Consider the following 21,156-nt stretch of genomic DNA (forward strand, 5'->3'; position numbering starts at 1 on the left):
CTGGGTACGGGGCAGCCGCTGCCTGCGTCGCTCGGGAGTTTTCCGCCGCTGTGCTTCGTATACTTCAACATTTCTGTCTTCCGACAGCTTTTAAGCTTTCCGTTTGCTTTTCAAAATGTGTGAGAGAGAATAGATTGATGCTTTTCATGCTGGACAATTAAATGTTGCAACAAAGAAAGCGCAGATTTTAAAATACGGGAGATGTTACAAGGGGGAAAAGACTCAGCATTCCAATACAAACACTTAAAAGATGTGTTTTGCTGTTGTAGCTACTACTTATCCATGTTTCTGTTATAACTTAAAGCAGTTTTGTCTTCAGACTAAATAGAGACTTTTTTAATAGTCTACATGGCCAAGATCGTCTATCCCTTGTACCAAACTAGTCCGTGACTGAAAAGTTCCCGCACACTGAGGACTTGGTGACACCAGAGTAATTCAGTGCTCAGTAACTGACCTCTAAGAGTAATGTAGCTTGCAGCCATGTCATTCATTCCCCTTCACATTCAGAGGCTATAACCATTGGTTGTTGCTCCACAGGTGTTTTAATTGGCATGTAACATTAATCTCAATTATATCTGAAATTCTCGTTTCATAAATTCACCAGATTAGTCTCTCCAAAAACCATCTGAGGGTTTTTGTACACTGGTGCTAAAAAGCAGGTTTGTTAAAAGCAGACGTATTATTGCATTCTCTCCAGAGGTCTTAATGAAATAGCGATAAAAGAAGCAGTTGGGACTTCAACATGGCTTTCCATGTGGAGGGACTGGTGGCCATAGTTGTCTTCTACCTGGCAATCCTGGCAGTAGGGATATGGGCTGCTTGGAAAACCAAGAACACCGGCAGTGAAGGAGATCGCAGTGAAGCTATTATAGTCGGTGGAAGAGACATTGGTTTGCTAGTTGGTGGATTTACAATGACAGGTATGTAAAAAACCACCTTTTTGTTTCCTAGCCAGCGTATGACTTGTCAGTTTTCCATCTGAATGAATTGCAATCTGTGCGTTGAATAATGCGAAATGGGGAAAATACATATACTTTTTATCCAATTGTTTAGTGAACAGCCAGAGGTAGCATCTGTATAAAAACAACAAATATTTGTAAATCTTACAGGAAGAATATATTTTCATTAGTGTTCATTGCTTCCCTATTCATCTGTAGATCAGATATGTTTGGAACAAAAGTATGGAATTAATGTAGATGAATAAGAAAGTTTTAAAATAACTTACTGTTTTTAAAACCATCCAAATTTGTGCATTAGTTTTGGGTTTGTTTAATCTGAGTAAAACAAAGTTTATAGAGAAAGAGATTGGTGGGGAGGGGAGGGGAGGGGAGGGTGTGCAGCATAAATTAACTTTCGAAAAGAAAACTGGCATAACTCCAAACTTGTAATTGTACAGATTTCAGCAAACTTATTCTGTGGATTCTTTTAGCTTCTTTTTCAGCAGTTTGACAAAATAGTGCATTACTCTCAATAGTAGTATCAGTAAGAAAACCCTGGGTGAAGGAAGAGTTCTTCACTGATTTTGTAAACATTGACTCCCAGAGTCAGTCAAACCATCTGTCTTACCTGGGTAAATAAAATATTCACAATACATTCCAAAATCTCAAAGCTTGTATTATGGTATTGGAACAAAAATGCATTATAGGAAGAGTGAATCCATTATTATTAAGGCAATTTAATTTTTAGGCATGCTTTTTTTTTTCTTTATTTAATCTAAATCCTATTCGGGCAAACCCCTTTCAATTGTCAGGTTGAATTTATCTGACTATATTTATGTTTTGCTGTTTTGTCCTGTTCTGCTTTCAGAATTATCTAATAAGGAAGAGCCAGGTAAAACTTGGGCCAAAATTCTGCATTCTTTATTTGAGATAAATTCACATTCTTTTGCAGGGGCATTTTGCTCATTCAAAGACTGAATATTTAGATATTGAGTAAAGAATGTAAAAGACAATAAAGTTTGAATACAGTTTGATGTTCTACTTTTTGCACTATGCTGTAATTTACTGTATCACGCATCTATCAGCTACTGATGCATAAGATATGATGAGATTCTGCTCACAGCAAGAGCTGGTTAGACTGCTTTCTGCTGAATGAAATGTTTTCAAGAGCACTGAAACCAGAATATTTTGCAGAAATGTTTTCAAGAGCACTGAAACCAGAATAGTGTTTGGTTGCCACAAAACACTAAAAATTAAATTGGGGGAGTTGAGATAAAAAAGGCTTTTCCCACAGAAGTGGCTACGACTTACAGCTTTGCATATAGAAGACACAAATTCTGGTTTCCTTAATCCTATTTTGCAGGAATATTTTGTGTAACAGCTGAAGCACAGATGAGACCTGAACTGGGATTTCCTATATCTCAGGCAATTTCTATAGCCACCACAATTCAGACCCACACATGTTCATCCTGTATTGTGCAAGCTCTAGAGATGGTGCAGTATCTCATCCTTGCAGTAGAATATCAGACTGATCCCAAAGCCTTTGAGTAGCTAAAACTATCATGGATTTTATACTGTCAGTCCTGACACTCTTTTCCCCTATGCCTTCTTTAAATAGGGCAATTAAAGCTTGATATGGCAACTAACCTACACTTTGAGCCACAGCAAACCACGCCTGTCACATAAAGCCAGATGTGGGCACAAATCTGCTCAACCAGGGGTTAGTCTGAGTTTTGTCTCCGTGAGGGTGTTTGGGACACTCGATTTCAAAAGTCGTAATAAAACAATTATGAAAGTAAGCTGATGAAAATCTGCAATAATTTTTACAGGTTTGTAATTTTTACAAAATGGACACATTATTCAAGGGCATACTTGCTTTTTAAAAAATGATTGATGCTGATTTTGCACCTCACAACCATGACTATGCACAATACATGATTATTCCAACACTGTCTTTATATTTTTCAGGTTTAATTGTCTAAGTGTAAATTATAAGCAAAGCATACCCAGCAAAAGGAAAGCAAGAATTTTTTTAAAGTTATCCAGTTATCCAGTTAAAAGGAAATTGTTTGTATGTACATGAAGCACTTTGGGTTATGAGATAAGGCCTTATTCTATCTTTTTTGCCTGAGACAAGCACTACAATGTTCCACAGGTATTGGCTATGAAAGTCATAGAAGTTTCTAGGGCTACTTAGTAGAGAGGATGACAGCACTTAGCCTATAAACTTAAAATAAAATTCAGAACATAAGCATCAAAGTCAAGATTCCTGAGTAATGATAGTTGATTTTCTAAACAAGATTGAATAATCTTAAAGTACTACCTACAAATAACAGCTGTGGATATTTTTGGATATATGCTATGGTCCTGAAGAAGAAAAAGCTGTATCAACCAGCTACTGAAATGCTGAACACAAAGCCTGTTGAAGGTTGAGTGTGTCTGCAAGTACAAAAAATAGAAAGAGTGAAAAGGTTGAATTGTGGAGCATGTCATATTAAAATGAACTAATATTGTACCACAGTAGACACATATTTAATCTGTGTATCATTTTTACATAATTATAGATAAAATGTTGCATTAAATACTAGGCTTCCTTATTTTGGTGAATGAATTTTTTAAGAAGTGGTATCTGCAACAAACTTGAATCTAATTGGATTTTGGTGATTGAGTTTAAACCTCAAAGGAAATAGTTGCGATTACATAACTAAATGCTCACAAGCATGACCCGAAAGGTAATAATCTATTGATGTAATTTTTGCATTTTAGTTGGATAGAGCTATGTATCCTTCCACATGAAAAAGAAACATTACACTATTCTATTTTATTCTAATCCTTGGATCAGAATTTTCATTTTACAGAACTTGATAAGTTTATTAAATAATTTGAGTGGTCAGACAAGGAATTGTTCCAAAGAAGTGCCAAAAAATTTGCTTTTCTAATATATATCAATATATATCAAGAACTCAGAGATCAACTTCTGTGTGTCTCACGGGAACTAGAAGAAAAATTGCACTCCTTACCCTCAGTATTTGTCTGATCATTTTTTAGGGTGCATGTTTTAAATGGATTTTGGTATTTGCTGCATTTTTGTTGTTCTTCAGACAGCAGGCAAAGGGAAGATTAAAACAGATTACCACATGAATGCTTCCATAGATTATTAAATATTGTATTCCTTTTGGCTGATTTAGGTAAAAAAAAAAAAGAATAATTTCACCAAAAATAAAGGTATTAAACTAACTTTAAATTGTGGCTTAGCAAATGAGGATCAGAAAATTAATATCTAAGGTTGAAATCTCATTCTATCTTATCCCTTTATTTCATTTCTACTGTATTTACCTATGTCAGTGTACGTGCTGACTAGCCATTCACCCCCTCAGAAGAAGACATATAGCACCTTCCTAGAGCTCTGTGGTCCTTGACAGATGTTCCAGAACAGTCATGTGCACAGAAAAATTGATCAGCAGCAATTTTTCAAACCCCAATCCAGAAATCAAGAAATAAAATTAAAAATAAGGGCTAAATCCTTCATGCCACCTTACACAGCAATATCTGTCTGCCCTGCAGACAGAGGAGAGTAATGACCCCTACAACATCGCACAGAAGGGAACTGACTTGATCTCCTCCAGAAGAAAACAAGGGAGCTAGTCATGGCATCCAAGTGCTCCTTGGAGAACACCTGACACCTCTGTAGCAACCCTTGGCAAATCAATGCTGGAACTGGAAGCCCCCTTCACTACAGCTGCAGCAATGTTGGATATCTGTCCTTGACAATGGGATATTATTCCCACCTGTAACCAAGTATCATTCATGTAGAATTCATGCTTATGAATTTTCTGGGGAAAGAGACAAATATACTTCCTTTTCTAAATATTTAGTTTTGATATTGTATACAAGTGCTTATTCCATAAGACTGTGCTGCTTGACACACAACAGGCAACACACATCCCAGGTAGCCATGGACTTAAGGTTCAGTAGTGGTCTGTTGAAGGCTGAGTGGTGTTGCTCAGGGGTCCGTGCTGGGACCAATATTATTCAACGGCTTTGTCAGGACAGTAGGATTGAGGGCACTCTCAGCAAGGTTGCAGATGACACCAAGATGAGTGCTGTGGTTGATAATCGAGAGGGAAGGGATCCCATACAGAGGTACCTGGCCAAGTGTAAGAGGCCAAGTGTTAAGATACTCCACCTGCATCAGGGCAAACCCAAAGATGGATACAGGGTGGGTGAGGAGCAGATTAAGAGCAGCCCTGTTGAGAAAAACTTCGAATCACAGAATTATAGAATCATCAGGATTGGAAGAGACCTTTAAAATCATCGAGTCCGACTGTCAACCCAGCACTACCACTGTAACCCCTAAACCACATCATTCAGTGCCAGATCCAGATGCCTCTGGAACATCTCCAGGGATGGTGACTCCACCACCTCCCTGGGCAACCTACTCCAAGGCCTGACCAACCTAACAGTCAAAAATTCCTTTCTAACATCTAACCTGAATCTCACCTGTCTCAGCTTAAGGCCATTTCCTCTTGTCCTTTCACTGCAGGCATGGTAGAAGAGACTGGCCCCACATCACTACATCCTCCTATAAGGTAGTTGTAGAGAGCAATGAGGTCCTACTCTTCTCCAGACTAAGCAAACCCAGCTGCCTCAGTTGTTCCTAATAAGATATGTTTTCTAGACCTTTCACAAGCCTTGTTGCCCTTTGCTGGACACACTTGTGCACCTTGATGTCCTTTTTAAAGTGAGGGGCCCAGAACTGGACACAGTACTAGAGATGCCAAGTACTGCAGCATGATGTCTTTCCTGGTCTGCTGGCTGCACTATTCTTGATACAGGCCAGGTTGCCATTGGCCTTCTTGGCCTCCTGAGCACTGCTGGCTCGTGTTCAGCTGCTGTTGACCAGCACCCCCAGGTCCTTTTGTGCTGGACTCCCTTCCAGCTACTCTGTCCCCAGCCTGTAGCACTGCCTGGGGTTGTTGTGACCAAAGTCTAAGACTTGGCACTTGGTCTTCTTGAACCTCATACAACTGGCCTCAGCCCATCTCTCCAGCCTGTCCATATCTTACATTCCTGCAGATCAACACTCTGACCCAACTTTGTGGTATCTGCAAATTTGCTAATGGTAGACTAACTCTCCTCATCCAGATCATCTGTAAAGATACTAAACAGGACTTGGCCCAACATTGATCCCTGGGACAGGCTGAGAGAGTTGGGGTTGTTTAGCCTGGAGAGGAGAAAGATCTGTGCAGACCTGATAGCAGCCTTACAGTACCTAAAGGGGGCTTATAGAAAAGATGGGGATCAGGGCATGTAGTGATAGGATGAGATGTAGAGGTAGGGAACTGAAGAAGGGTAGATTTAGATTATATATTGGGAAGAAATTCTTTACCGTGAGGGTGGTGACACACTGGAACAGGTTGCCCAGAGAAGGTGTGGATGGCCCATCCCTGGAAGTGTTTAAGGACAGGTTTGACAGGGCTTTGAGCAACCTTGTCTAGTGAGTAGCATCCCTGCCCATCACAGAGGGGTTAGAAATAGAAGAATTTTAAGGTCCCTTTCAACCCAAACAATTCTACAATTCTAGAACTCTGGCAAACAAAGTATCATACTCCCCTCTATCTTAATTCGCACTGTCAGGAATCACAAAATCCCAAATGTTTGACAATTTTTTATGTAGATGATGTATTCGTGTTCTTCTCGTTAAGAATCAGCCTTAACCCATCTTCCCCATGTGGTCCCTATGGGCATCACTCACCTCTAATCTCTATAGTACACAACAGGTCTTGATAACCAAAAGTCTACTCGTAACAGGTCTCCTTGGGTCACTTCTTTTTTTGCAGTCTTTCTCTGCATGCACATCCCTCATAAAAGTCCATTATACCATTTCCAACAACAGAATGGTCCATTTCTGTGCTTCAAATTACTGAAAGGGGGACAATTGTAATTTTTTGGTTGCTGGAGATCTTTGATTCTAAAGCCATGGTGAAATTCAGCAAAATACCCTCTAGTAGTACTTGAGAGATATCACAGTCAAGCAGACAAGAGTGGTTATTTAGCTCTTAATGAAATTTCTTAAGGAATTTTATCAAATTTTCTTAATTTGTTTTTCTCTCAATTGTTTGTCTTAAACACAAAATCAAGTTTGCTTGTACCATGGTGGATGATGGGAAAATTCTGAAGAATGTTTAAGGAAAATACATTTTGAAGTATTGAGACTTTCTACACAGAAACCCTAACTACTCTTATATGAGAAAATAATGCTTCTGACACAAACCAAAACATGATTACAAAAATCTAGGACTTGTAATGGTCTTTCTGCCCTTGCTCAAAATGCAAACCTAGATTTATAAAACTTGCTCATTATACATTAGAGATAATCAAAAACGTTTTTGCACAGGATCTGCAAACAGGAAGAGATAAATTTTATTACTTGATTTGTTATGAAGTATTTTTGCAGATCTAATCGCCATACATTTCTGTGTTAGAGTTTTTCTCTCATATGTACAGTTGATCCCAAATTCTCAAATGTAGAAACTTCCCTTAAAGGCAGAGAATCAACTCATTAAGTGTCAGAGGTTGGTATATTAAAAATACTGCTTTTTAGAGAGAGAAAATCAGAAATATTGGAGATAGCACATATCCCTTATGGAATACGGCTCAAGGAAGCATAAAATAAATGAATCAAAGTTTAGAACTTTTATAGCAACAAAAAAAGCACCACAACCCTACATAGAAGTATTCTGAGAACTCAGAGTTTATTAATATGCCTTATATAGCAACAATTTAAAATGGAACAAGGTTTATAGGCTTTTTTTTCATGAAGGCTCTAGTAAATGAAGTGTTCATTAAACTTCTGCCTAATTTAAGTGTTCTTCAGATCCCCCCTTATACTCCTTATTCTCCTTCATTTGTACTAACACAAACAAAATAATGGTAAATAAGTAGTGGGGGACTCAGCCCTCACATCTTCACTGGCTTACAGAGACTTAGACACTTTGATGATGGCCTCCATCCATTTGACTTCTTTTTTCATATGCTTAGGCTGTAAATTCAAATTAGGACTGCCTTTAATAGAAGGATGCCATGCCTGGCACTTGAATTGTTCATATAATAAAAAATAACGGTATCATACATAATGACAATTTTATTATACAGTGTATGAGCTTTTCTTTCTTTGTGGACATTAAAGACTTTTCCATCTCTTCCTTTTCAGCCACGTGGGTTGGAGGAGGCTACATCAATGGGACAGCAGAAGCTGTGTATGTCCCAGGCTATGGTCTAGCTTGGGCTCAGGCACCTATTGGATATTCCCTTAGCCTGATTTTAGGTAAGCAAAGATTAAAACTAGTAGTCCCTCATTTTAAAGGGTTCTGAAGTCAGGTCCATTACTTGAAATGAAACAACTAGAGTCTGATAAAAGGATGCTGATATGAACTGGATCCCTTCTGCTGGTAGGTTTGGCTATTGAAAAAAACCACCAGAAAATCTCTATAAATAGTTTGATATCTCAAGTCTGCTAAACTCCTTGTCAAGACCTATTTGATTATTACAACCATATTGTTCGGGGCAGGGGGGGTGGGGGCAGGGGGGCCACTGCAGAGAAAGGAAGTCCATATATGTGACCATGTATCTAGCTGCAGAGCACAGACAGGAAAGTATTTCTGTAGGTATGATCCATACATGAAGGTTTGAGGGGAGGAATTTTTTATCCTTCTTTAAAAAAACAAATAACCAAAATTACAAATACAAGGTTGGGAGAAATATTGTTGCTTCAGACTGGAAGTATTTAAGATTGATGTAATCCCCCTGTTTGTTCTCTATACGACTTTTTTTCCTAATTTTTCAAGCAATTTAGTTTTAGAGGTTAGAATACCTCCTATTTCCTTTGACAGGTGTTTGAACATCCTAATAGATTATGGTTTTTTGTTCTTCTTTAATTGTCTTTTGCAATGATGGCATGACAAGTAGAATAAGAAAAGGATCCATTACCAAATCAAAAATAGCAAAAAGAAAAAAATGCTGGAGAATTTCTGCATCTACCTGCCTAAATACAACATTCCCATAAACACTATAAACTGTGATGACAGTGTGTAAGCCAGTACCTGCTGTTCAGGGAACTTGATGAAATGAAGAAATATGAGTTATAAAAGGCAATACATAGAAATTCAGAAAATCTTCTGCGCAATACAGTGAATAAATGACATATCTTGTCATGAAGAACCTAGTTAAGGGTTGCCAAATACCATACAGTATATCTTATTGGGAACTGACAGGGTTTCCAGTTCATTATTATACCTTATACAGCAGTTTTACTGTGATAGAGGTCTACTTGCTTATAGTCACCTGCAGATCTCAACTACACAGGTTTCCATACAAGGGCTCTTTCAGCTTTCCTGAGATAGGTCCTTTTTTCCAGAGACAGAAAGAATTAGAGGAGGAGAGGTCTTTGCACATTTGGGTGCATATCCAGCCCATATACCAGCCAGGCAGAGCAGAATTGTGATATACCAAAATTCCTGAACATCCATAAGTGAAGTAATGTATGACAAATTTCATGGAATCTGACACCTGCAGAGCTCAGAAGACCTCTGACCTACCCTGCAGGTGTAGTAAAGTTGTTTGAAACATACATAATAAATCTGAATTGTCCTGAAAGAATCAGATTTGCTGTGTGTGCACTAAACCACAGGTGAAATTCTATTTCTGATTCAGGAATCTCAGACAGTTTTATTTTTAGAGAAGGACTATGTGAAAATTCATGCTGGATTCTGGTCTAAGAATCAACAGGATTAGGTAGAAAAGCTATTCCCTTAGGCTAATCCAAAATTAGACAAAACTCTGACAGAATCCATAATGGAAGATTACATAAACTGAGCCAGAAAAAAGAAAAAAGCCTTTTATTTTATTATCAGACCAGAGATACTAATGGAGTGTGTGTTTAAGTAATTCTGTAGACAGAGATAAGAGATTCCAGAGAATATTTTAACTGTGCTTTTTAACAAACAAACAGTATTGGTGACTTTTTTGTACCCTTAAGTGACAATGAATGTTTTATCCCTTAATGGCAATGCATTTCTAAGCTGCAGCTGGTGTCTTACGCTGCTTTTTCTTTGTAGGTGGCCTTTTTTTTGCAAAACCCATGCGATCCAAAGGCTATGTGACAATGCTGGACCCTTTTCAGCAGCTTTATGGAAAAAGGATGGGAGGACTACTGTTTATTCCAGCTTTAATGGGAGAAATGTTTTGGGCTGCTGCCATCTTCTCTGCCTTAGGTAAGGAATAAGCAGTATAAATATTCATTCATTACAGGTAGAAATTATTCAGAATATTGGGAATGCATTAAAATTCTGGCTCAAAATGGTAACTATTTAAGCCAAATTATTCAGATGGTGACATTTCTAAGACCCATGTCAACTAGCAATTCAATCTCGTAATGGTACCCCTTTATTATTTTGGTAAGGGAAAGACATGCAAAGTATCTATTCACTTTCATGTACCTTTAAGTTGTCCCTCTTCAAAGAGCATGAAAGGATTTAGGAACAAAATTCTGTTAATAGTGAGGGTGACATGAGTGATTGCAAGTACCCCTTTTTTGTCAGATCTGACCCAGCTTTTCTTTTACATCTCTGGGATGAGAGAAGCCAGTCAAATTTTCCCTTAATGATATGCAACAGCATTGTCAAGGCATCTAAACAAAATAATCCTTTGCATAGAGGAGATCTTCATATACAGAACATTCCATAACACAAATAATAGGAGTAAACCAGATGCTGATCAATAAATTGAAGAATTCTTCAATTCTAAATGGCTTTCTTCTTGACAAAATGAAGAAAATACTCACTACATCCTCCTATAAGGTAGTTGTAGAGAGCAATGAGGTCCTACTCTTCTCCAGACTAAGCAAACCCAGCTGCCTCAGTTGTTCCTAATAAGATATGTTTTCTAGACCTTTCACAAGCCTTGTTGCCCTTTGCTGGACACACTTGTGCACCTTGATGTCCTTTTTAAAGTGAGGGGCCCAGAACTGGACACAGTACTAGAGATGCCAAGTACTGCAGCATGATGTCTTTCCTGGTCTGCTGGCTGCACTATTCTTGATACAGGCCAGGTTGCCATTGGCCTTCTTGGCCTCCTGAGCACTGCTGGCTCGTGTTCAGCTGCTGTTGACCAGCACCCCCAGGTCCTTTTGTGCTGGACTCCCTTCCAGCTACTCTGTCCCCAGCCTGTAGCACTGCCTGGGGTTGTTGTGACCAAAGTCTAAGACTTGGCACTTGGTCTTCTTGAACCTCATACAACTGGCCTCAGCCCATCTCTCCAGCCTGTCCATATCTTACATTCCTGCAGATCAACACTCTGACCCAACTTTGTGGTATCTGCAAATTTGCTAATGGTAGACTAACTCTCCTCATCCAGATCATCTGTAAAGATACTAAACAGGACTTGGCCCAACATTGATCCCTGGGACAGGCTGAGAGAGTTGGGGTTGTTTAGCCTGGAGAGGAGAAAGATCTGTGCAGACCTGATAGCAGCCTTACAGTACCTAAAGGGGGCTTATAGAAAAGATGGGGATCAGGGCATGTAGTGATAGGATGAGATGTAGAGGTAGGGAACTGAAGAAGGGTAGATTTAGATTATATATTGGGAAGAAATTCTTTACCGTGAGGGTGGTGACACACTGGAACAGGTTGCCCAGAGAAGGTGTGGATGGCCCATCCCTGGAAGTGTTTAAGGACAGGTTTGACAGGGCTTTGAGCAACCTTGTCTAGTGAGTAGCATCCCTGCCCATCACAGAGGGGTTAGAAATAGAAGAATTTTAAGGTCCCTTTCAACCCAAACAATTCTACAATTCTAGAACTCTGGCAAACAAAGTATCATACTCCCCTCTATCTTAATTCGCACTGTCAGGAATCACAAAATCCCAAATGTTTGACAATTTTTTATGTAGATGATGTATTCGTGTTCTTCTCGTTAAGAATCAGCCTTAACCCATCTTCCCCATGTGGTCCCTATGGGCATCACTCACCTCTAATCTCTATAGTACACAACAGGTCTTGATAACCAAAAGTCTACTCGTAACAGGTCTCCTTGGGTCACTTCTTTTTTTGCAGTCTTTCTCTGCATGCACATCCCTCATAAAAGTCCATTATACCATTTCCAACAACAGAATGGTCCATTTCTGTGCTTCAAATTACTGAAAGGGGGACAATTGTAATTTTTTGGTTGCTGGAGATCTTTGATTCTAAAGCCATGGTGAAATTCAGCAAAATACCCTCTAGTAGTACTTGAGAGATATCACAGTCAAGCAGACAAGAGTGGTTATTTAGCTCTTAATGAAATTTCTTAAGGAATTTTATCAAATTTTCTTAATTTGTTTTTCTCTCAATTGTTTGTCTTAAACACAAAATCAAGTTTGCTTGTACCATGGTGGATGATGGGAAAATTCTGAAGAATGTTTAAGGAAAATACATTTTGAAGTATTGAGACTTTCTACACAGAAACCCTAACTACTCTTATATGAGAAAATAATGCTTCTGACACAAACCAAAACATGATTACAAAAATCTAGGACTTGTAATGGTCTTTCTGCCCTTGCTCAAAATGCAAACCTAGATTTATAAAACTTGCTCATTATACATTAGAGATAATCAAAAACGTTTTTGCACAGGATCTGCAAACAGGAAGAGATAAATTTTATTACTTGATTTGTTATGAAGTATTTTTGCAGATCTAATCGCCATACATTTCTGTGTTAGAGTTTTTCTCTCATATGTACAGTTGATCCCAAATTCTCAAATGTAGAAACTTCCCTTAAAGGCAGAGAATCAACTCATTAAGTGTCAGAGGTTGGTATATTAAAAATACTGCTTTTTAGAGAGAGAAAATCAGAAATATTGGAGATAGCACATATCCCTTATGGAATACGGCTCAAGGAAGCATAAAATAAATGAATCAAAGTTTAGAACTTTTATAGCAACAAAAAAAGCACCACAACCCTACATAGAAGTATTCTGAGAACTCAGAGTTTATTAATATGCCTTATATAGCAACAATTTAAAATGGAACAAGGTTTATAGGCTTTTTTTTCATGAAGGCTCTAGTAAATGAAGTGTTCATTAAACTTCTGCCTAATTTAAGTGTTCTTCAGATCCCCCCTTATACTCCTTATTCTCCTTCATTTGTACTAACACAAACAAAATAATGGTAAATAAGTAGTGGGGGACTCAGCCCTCACATCTTCACTGGCTTACAGAGACTTAGACACTTTGATGATGGCCTCCATCCATTTGACTTCTTTTTTCATATGCTTAGGCTGTAAATTCAAATTAGGACTGCCTTTAATAGAAGGATGCCATGCCTGGCACTTGAATTGTTCATATAATAAAAAATAACGGTATCATACATAATGACAATTTTATTATACAGTGTATGAGCTTTTCTTTCTTTGTGGACATTAAAGACTTTTCCATCTCTTCCTTTTCAGCCACGTGGGTTGGAGGAGGCTACATCAATGGGACAGCAGAAGCTGTGTATGTCCCAGGCTATGGTCTAGCTTGGGCTCAGGCACCTATTGGATATTCCCTTAGCCTGATTTTAGGTAAGCAAAGATTAAAACTAGTAGTCCCTCATTTTAAAGGGTTCTGAAGTCAGGTCCATTACTTGCAATGAAACAACTAGAGTCTGATAAAAGGATGCTGATATGAACTGGATCCCTTCTGCTGGTAGGTTTGGCTATTGAAAAAAACCACCAGAAAATCTCTATAAATAGTTTGATATCTCAAGTCTGCTAAACTCCTTGTCAAGACCTATTTGATTATTACAACCATATTGTTCGGGGCAGGGGGGGTGGGGGCAGGGGGGCCACTGCAGAGAAAGGAAGTCCATATATGTGACCATGTATCTAGCTGCAGAGCACAGACAGGAAAGTATTTCTGTAGGTATGATCCATACATGAAGGTTTGAGGGGAGGAATTTTTTATCCTTCTTTAAAAAAACAAATAACCAAAATTACAAATACAAGGTTGGGAGAAATATTGTTGCTTCAGACTGGAAGTATTTAAGATTGATGTAATCCCCCTGTTTGTTCTCTATACGACTTTTTTTCCTAATTTTTCAAGCAATTTAGTTTTAGAGGTTAGAATACCTCCTATTTCCTTTGACAGGTGTTTGAACATCCTAATAGATTATGGTTTTTTGTTCTTCTTTAATTGTCTTTTGCAATGATGGCATGACAAGTAGAATAAGAAAAGGATCCATTACCAAATCAAAAATAGCAAAAAGAAAAAAATGCTGGAGAATTTCTGCATCTACCTGCCTAAATACAACATTCCCATAAACACTATAAACTGTGATGACAGTGTGTAAGCCAGTACCTGCTGTTCAGGGAACTTGATGAAATGAAGAAATATGAGTTATAAAAGGCAATACATAGAAATTCAGAAAATCTTCTGCGCAATACAGTGAATAAATGACATATCTTGTCATGAAGAACCTAGTTAAGGGTTGCCAAATACCATACAGTATATCTTATTGGGAACTGACAGGGTTTCCAGTTCATTATTATACCTTATACAGCAGTTTTACTGTGATAGAGGTCTACTTGCTTATAGTCACCTGCAGATCTCAACTACACAGGTTTCCATACAAGGGCTCTTTCAGCTTTCCTGAGATAGGTCCTTTTTTCCAGAGACAGAAAGAATTAGAGGAGGAGAGGTCTTTGCACATTTGGGTGCATATCCAGCCCATATACCAGCCAGGCAGAGCAGAATTGTGATATACCAAAATTCCTGAACATCCATAAGTGAAGTAATGTATGACAAATTTCATGGAATCTGACACCTGCAGAGCTCAGAAGACCTCTGACCTACCCTGCAGGTGTAGTAAAGTTGTTTGAAACATACATAATAAATCTGAATTGTCCTGAAAGAATCAGATTTGCTGTGTGTGCACTAAACCACAGGTGAAATTCTATTTCTGATTCAGGAATCTCAGACAGTTTTATTTTTAGAGAAGGACTATGTGAAAATTCATGCTGGATTCTGGTCTAAGAATCAACAGGATTAGGTAGAAAAGCTATTCCCTTAGGCTAATCCAAAATTAGACAAAACTCTGACAGAATCCATAATGGAAGATTACATAAACTGAGCCAGAAAAAAGAAAAAAGCCTTTTATTTTATTATCAGACCAGAGATACTAATGGAGTGTGTGTTTAAGTAATTCTGTAGACAGAGATAAGAGATTCCAGAGAATATTTTAACTGTGCTTTTTAACAAACAAACAGTATTGGTGACTTTTTTGTACCCTTAAGTGACAATGAATGTTTTATCCCTTAATGGCAATGCATTTCTAAGCTGCAGCTGGTGTCTTACGCTGCTTTTTCTTTGTAGGTGGCCTTTTTTTTGCAAAACCCATGCGATCCAAAGGCTATGTGACAATGCTGGACCCTTTTCAGCAGCTTTATGGAAAAAGGATGGGAGGACTACTGTTTATTCCAGCTTTAATGGGAGAAATGTTTTGGGCTGCTGCCATCTTCTCTGCCTTAGGTAAGGAATAAGCAGTATAAATATTCATTCATTACAGGTAGAAATTATTCAGAATATTGGGAATGCATTAAAATTCTGGCTCAAAATGGTAACTATTTAAGCCAAATTATTCAGATGGTGACATTTCTAAGACCCATGTCAACTAGCAATTCAATCTCGTAATGGTACCCCTTTATTATTTTGGTAAGGGAAAGACATGCAAAGTATCTATTCACTTTCATGTACCTTTAAGTTGTCCCTCTTCAAAGAGCATGAAAGGATTTAGGAACAAAATTCTGTTAATAGTGAGGGTGACATGAGTGATTGCAAGTATCCCTTTTTTGTCAGATCTGACCCAGCTTTTCTTTTACATCTCTGGGATGAGAGAAGCCAGTCAAATTTTCCCTTAATGATATGCAACAGCATTGTCAAGGCATCTAAACAAAATAATCCTTTGCATAGAGGAGATCTTCATATACAGAACATTCCATAACACAAATAATAGGAGTAAACCAGATGCTGATCAATAAATTGAAGAATTCTTCAATTCTAAATGGCTTTCTTCTTGACAAAATGAAGAAAATACTTAGGATTCAAGAAAGGATTCAGAGAATTGGTGAAACTATGACTCAGTAGAAAATCACCCAACTACTCATCCAGTCCTGAAAAAAAAATCAGCTTCCAGGGTTTTTAATTATATTTCATGCCTGAATTTAGAAACCCCTTTAAGAACAGAGAAAGCCCTTGAGTTGAAGCACCAGTAATTGACTTTTACCAACTAATCATACTAATAATGCACATGCATGTGGTAATGCCTTCTAGCATAAGCTATTTTAAACAAAAAATAAACTTTGAAGGAACTCTCCAACTGCGCTCTGATGAACTGTAAAGCAATGGGGAGCTTGTTTACCACAATTTCATCACAAAATCCTTAAAACACTAAGAAAAAACTGCATGCTGAGGTGATAGGAGTTGAATAACTTGAAGAACACTCAGAGTATTTGGAATATTTTTGATTAAGGACAAGCCATTCTTTTTTATTTCAACACAAGTGGTGTGAATACCTTTCTAGATTTATGTAACAGCTGACAGTTAAAGATTCTCAATGATTATAAAGGTCATTGTAGATTTTAACTATTCTGTGAATAATCTAGTTTCTTTTTTCACACCTGTCTTCACTGATGAATGTTTAATCCAGTACTCTTCACTACTTGCTCTTCATCATGACTCCTTGCTTGGCAGGGTTGTAGATGGGAAACACAGGTCCTACAGCTATGAAAGAGATCTGAGCTTGTAATCCTTAAGCACGTGAACTTTGAAGGCTCATTGCGCAGGAAAAACCACACCTGTCAGCTCCCAGAGGCTCTTACATATCACACACCATGCTGTCTTCTATGGCCAAAACTCTTCCAAATATGTGCTCCAGAATATCCGTCTACAATAACTCCAAGCACTAAAAGTTGTTGCAAGATGTTTAATTTAAATCATCCTAATTAGAAGGAGAAGAATTTTTTAAACAAGGTCTTAAAACATTGCAATCATTTGAAATAGCTAATACATCTAAGGGAAATATAACCATCCTGATAGCTGCTGGAAGGGCAGTGCAGGAGGACACAAGCCATTCAGGAGGTTTCTTGAGTGCACTGACAACTTCCTGACACAAATGATCAGGGAGCTGATGTAGGGAGGTGCTCTGTTGAACCTGTTACTTAGACCGAGGAAGAACAAGTCAGGGGTGTGAAGGTCAAAGCCAGATTTGGCTGCAATGTTCATGAGATGGAGGGAACAAGGCAAATATCACAACTGCAACTATAGACTTCAGAAGAGTAGAGATTGGCCTCTCCAGCATTCTGCTTGGAAGAATCCCATGGGAGACTGTCCTGGAGTCCAGAAGAACTGGTTGATATTCCAGGGTCACTTCCTCCATGCTCAAGAACAGCCCATCCTAACAAAAGGGAAAATGCGGACTGCTGTTGAATGGGATGGGTGGCAAAGGATGTGGAAAAGACTGAGGTAATCAGTGCCCTTTCTGCTTAGTTCTCTACTGGTAAGACCAGTTTTTAGGAATTCCAGGACCCTGAGAAGCCTGGGAAAGTCCAGTGCAGGGAAGGCTTGCTGGAAGAGAATCAAGTGAGGAAACTTTAAAATACACTGGACAGACACCGTCTCATGGGACCTCAGGGGATGCATCCTGCAAGTGCTGTGGCAGCTGGCTGGTAGCATTGCAAGAACATTCTCTGAAGACTGTGGTAATCAGGGATGTGCATAGCTGCTTTTCGCAGGCAGAACGAGAGAGAGTAGTCCTTACAGACCTTGAGCAATGTAAGGAAGGGTTGTTGGGACCCTTCTGTCCTCCATTTCCTAAGAACCTGCAAAATGACAGATGCTGAACTTAGACCAACAGGAGCTTCCCTTTTCCCATTCCCTTCAAAGGTGCAGAAAGGGTGTGCAGAATATAGAGTGGGGGAATTATTGGTGCTGTTACTAAGTGTCAGACCAGGACCTATATATGCAGCTTAACAAAGGTGGGCCTTCTCATCAGACATGCTGTGACATACACACTAACATGCAGTGCTTTGGTTTTCCCCTTAGGTGCAACTATAAGTGTGATCATTGACATTAATGTCAATATTTCAGTCATTATTTCTGCCCTGATTGCTACAATGTACACGCTTGTGGGTGGACTTTATTCTGTGGCCTATACCGATGTAGTTCAGCTTTTCTGCATCTTCCTGGGACTGGTAAGTTTGGCTTTTTTTGCCCTACTTTGTCAAGGATTTTGTCCTGAACAGCCAGAAGGGCCAAGTGTGTCCTGGGATGTATCAGACACAGCACTGCCAACCAGTCAGACTCCACTCACAGAGTGCTGACTTTGAAACAGAGTCTGTATTTGCATCAGTGCACAGCCCGTACTTTGGAAATAGTGCTGTCCAAGAGGTCTGACTCTTTGGCTTTTTTCCAGCCAGTCTGGCAGTCCAAACACTCTTGCAATTTTTCTCCTGAGTACCTATCTAATTCAGAATAGGACTGGTGCTGATCCTTCCCTGTCCATCTATAGGACTGTGGCTCAGGCACTGGAAGGAGGCATCAGATGTACGAAGCTGTTGGTAGAGTAGTCCAGAAATGCTGGCACTGGACCTGCAGAGTTGATACTCTACTGCTTCTTTTTTTCTGTGGTTGTCACCTGCTCACACAGCTTAGTTAACCTCCTGTTAACTTAGTTAACCTTCTTGGTTTTTCCCTCATTTCCTTCCACCATCCTTGGAGACCATAATATAGGAAGTCTCGCCAGATGTTTTGGCTGCTTTAGTGTGGTAGTGTGAATATCCCTCATCAGCTATCAGTGATATGCTAGTGGGTAGCCTTTTATTTACTGCTGTTCTTTAAGCCCCGAATTGAAAAACATCCATGTGACAGGGTCCAGATCACAAGGGTGCAATCAAAGAAGCTGCTGTCTTTGTTTGCCAGTAGCAGTAATAGACGGTCACAGGCGTGCAGAGAACTGAGATATGCTAAAACAAATGGAGTGGCTCAAGATGAAGGAACCAAATAGCACCTTGGGGGCCTGGCATTCTTCCTCTGCTTTCACCAGAGTTCTTGTGCAGCTCTAGGGAAATTGCTTCAGCCAGTGCTTACACAGGTGGTCACTAACCAGCTCTCTGTGTGTCCTTACTCTGCGGCATCTTACTGTGAGGACTATGGCCTTCAAATCATTTAATGGAAATGGTGCTAAATAGCCTGAAAAAGCAAATCCAAGTTCCAACTGGCTACCTCAAATGAAAAGTTACTCCAGACCTTCTTCCCCTCATATCTTTGTTCTTCATCTGAACAGTGGGGAAAATACTGTCTCTTTCCCAAATGTGAATGTTAGTATTTGTGAAACATTAAGTTTCTACAGATGGCATGCATTACAGAAATTCCCAGAACTGGAGATAAATCAAAGTACAGAAATGCTCTTCCAGTGCAATCAACACATGAACTGCTAGAGAGCCTGATCCCATGGGAATAACATTAAAATCAGCAAGAACCTGATGGGGGTGGAAAGCAAATGAAGGTCGTATAGAAGTCTTCTAAATGATTTGATCTATAGCTTTATAGTGTTTTGTTTTAATCCAGGTTGGGCTCTTTATGTAATTTCCCATTTGAAATAAACAGCAATAATGTAATGCAGAAGAAACCATATTCATGAGCTCAAGAGTGTCATCAGTGAGGCTGGAAGACTCAATATCTAAATGGTCATGCTCTAGGGAGGCAGTTTTAGATGAGATGGGACCCTCTCACAGTAGGTGTCACAGCAGAAGATGGCAGACATTCAGTTATCCCAGCTTCTCCTCCAGGCCCTGGTGCAGTTTTTATTCCCACTGTCACAGAGCTTTGCTGCTTCTTCCTCTAATGTCTAGTTTCTCTCCTGTTCTTACCTAAGACAAAAGGCATGCTGTAATCACTCCTGTTCCTCCTTTCAGCCACAGCTTTTCCCTTAGTTTTCCATAACTTCTACCCCGCCACTCCATGTGCATCCTTGTTTTTCTCTTTATAATCTCATGTAGTGTCTCTCCTTCCTTCCTCACCTTCCTGTATCCATGCCTGCAACTCTCATCTCTTTGTATTTATCTTGCCTGGTGAGACTTTCCCTCAGCCTGTGCTGTGTCCTAACTATTTACTATCTCCCCATCTGTATTATTAATTCCCCATTCTAAACTCTATATTTTCCCAGATAATTCCCAGGAATAGTTCAGGGCTGTCACTTTTGTCAGGAGAGGGAGTCTACATATATAGATGTAAACTATGACATCCCAGTAAACTGCAGGGCCAAAGAAAGTGTCTTGATTGGTTTTATTTACTAATAAAAAGCTAGCCCTTGAGACCACAAAGAGCTAGGTTACTGTGAGGAACTGGAATGGTTTACAAACGCCCACAATGAATTTGCAATACAGTACCTATTTAATCCTGTGCTGTGGCATGCAGACTCCAGATGGACTTTTAGATATTTACCCTACTGAAAATCTCAGTGGAGTATGGCCAAACTACATCTGTTCAGAAGCTCATCACTTGGATATGTTTGACATTTGAGATTCAGAAACAAGAATAAAAAAATCTGTCTGAGATCCTTCTTCCCCCTGAATTTCTCAGGAAGGAGAATATTAATATCCATTAATGTTGACAATATGTGTATTTTTCTCTCAAAATATCTTGGAGACAGTTGAAAAATTTTGCTGCTTTATTGTGGTTTGACACTGGCCCAGCACCAAGCACCCTCGAGAGCTGCTCACTCACCCTCCCCTGCCTCAGCTGGGCAGAGGATGGAAAAACAAAAATAGTTAATGAAGGCTTCATGAGTGAGATAAGGACCGGGAGAAACACTTCAAGGGCAAAACAGGCTCAACTTAAGTTGTGAAGTGAATTTATTGCTAACAGAATCAGAGGAGGATAATGAAAAGTAAAATAAGCCCTTAGAACACCTTCCCCCCCCAGCCCCTCCCTCCTTCTCACCGACAGCGCAGGGAGACAGGGCATGGGGGTTTGGTCAGTCCATCACCACGATCTTCTTCTACTGCTCTGGGTGAGGAGTCCTTCCCCTGTGAGGCTGTGGGCTCCCTCCCACGGGAGACAGTTCTCTGCAAACCTCTCCAACATGAGTCTGCTCTCATGAGCAGCAGCCGCACTGTACCTGCTGCAACATGAGGACCTCCCATGGGCAC

At 39.3% G+C, this 21,156-nt stretch overlaps 1 protein-coding gene across 2 annotated transcripts in view; it reads left to right on the forward strand.

Annotated features, from left to right (window-relative positions):
- Positions 1-26: 26 nt before the first annotated feature.
- SLC5A7 (solute carrier family 5 member 7) overlaps positions 27-21,156 on the forward strand; it is a 29,741-nt gene continuing 8,611 nt past the window's right edge. The window contains exons 1-4 of one of the 2 annotated variants that reach the window (XM_008635840.2): positions 27-920; positions 8,152-8,265; positions 10,055-10,210; positions 18,050-18,198. In XM_008635840.2, the coding sequence (XP_008634062.1) occupies positions 743-920; positions 8,152-8,265; positions 10,055-10,210; positions 18,050-18,198 (597 nt within the window). In that variant the 5' untranslated portion in view covers positions 27-742. Of the gene's footprint in view, positions 921-8,151; positions 8,266-10,054; positions 10,211-13,422; positions 13,534-15,322; positions 15,479-18,049; positions 18,199-21,156 lie in introns of those variants that run through there. The other variant, XM_017737177.1, reaches the window with a different exon arrangement.

The sequence above is a fragment of the Corvus brachyrhynchos genome, unplaced genomic scaffold, assembly GCF_000691975.1.
Source record: "Corvus brachyrhynchos isolate BGI_N302 unplaced genomic scaffold, ASM69197v1 scaffold83, whole genome shotgun sequence".
NCBI classification, from domain to species: Eukaryota; Metazoa; Chordata; class Aves; order Passeriformes; family Corvidae; genus Corvus; species Corvus brachyrhynchos.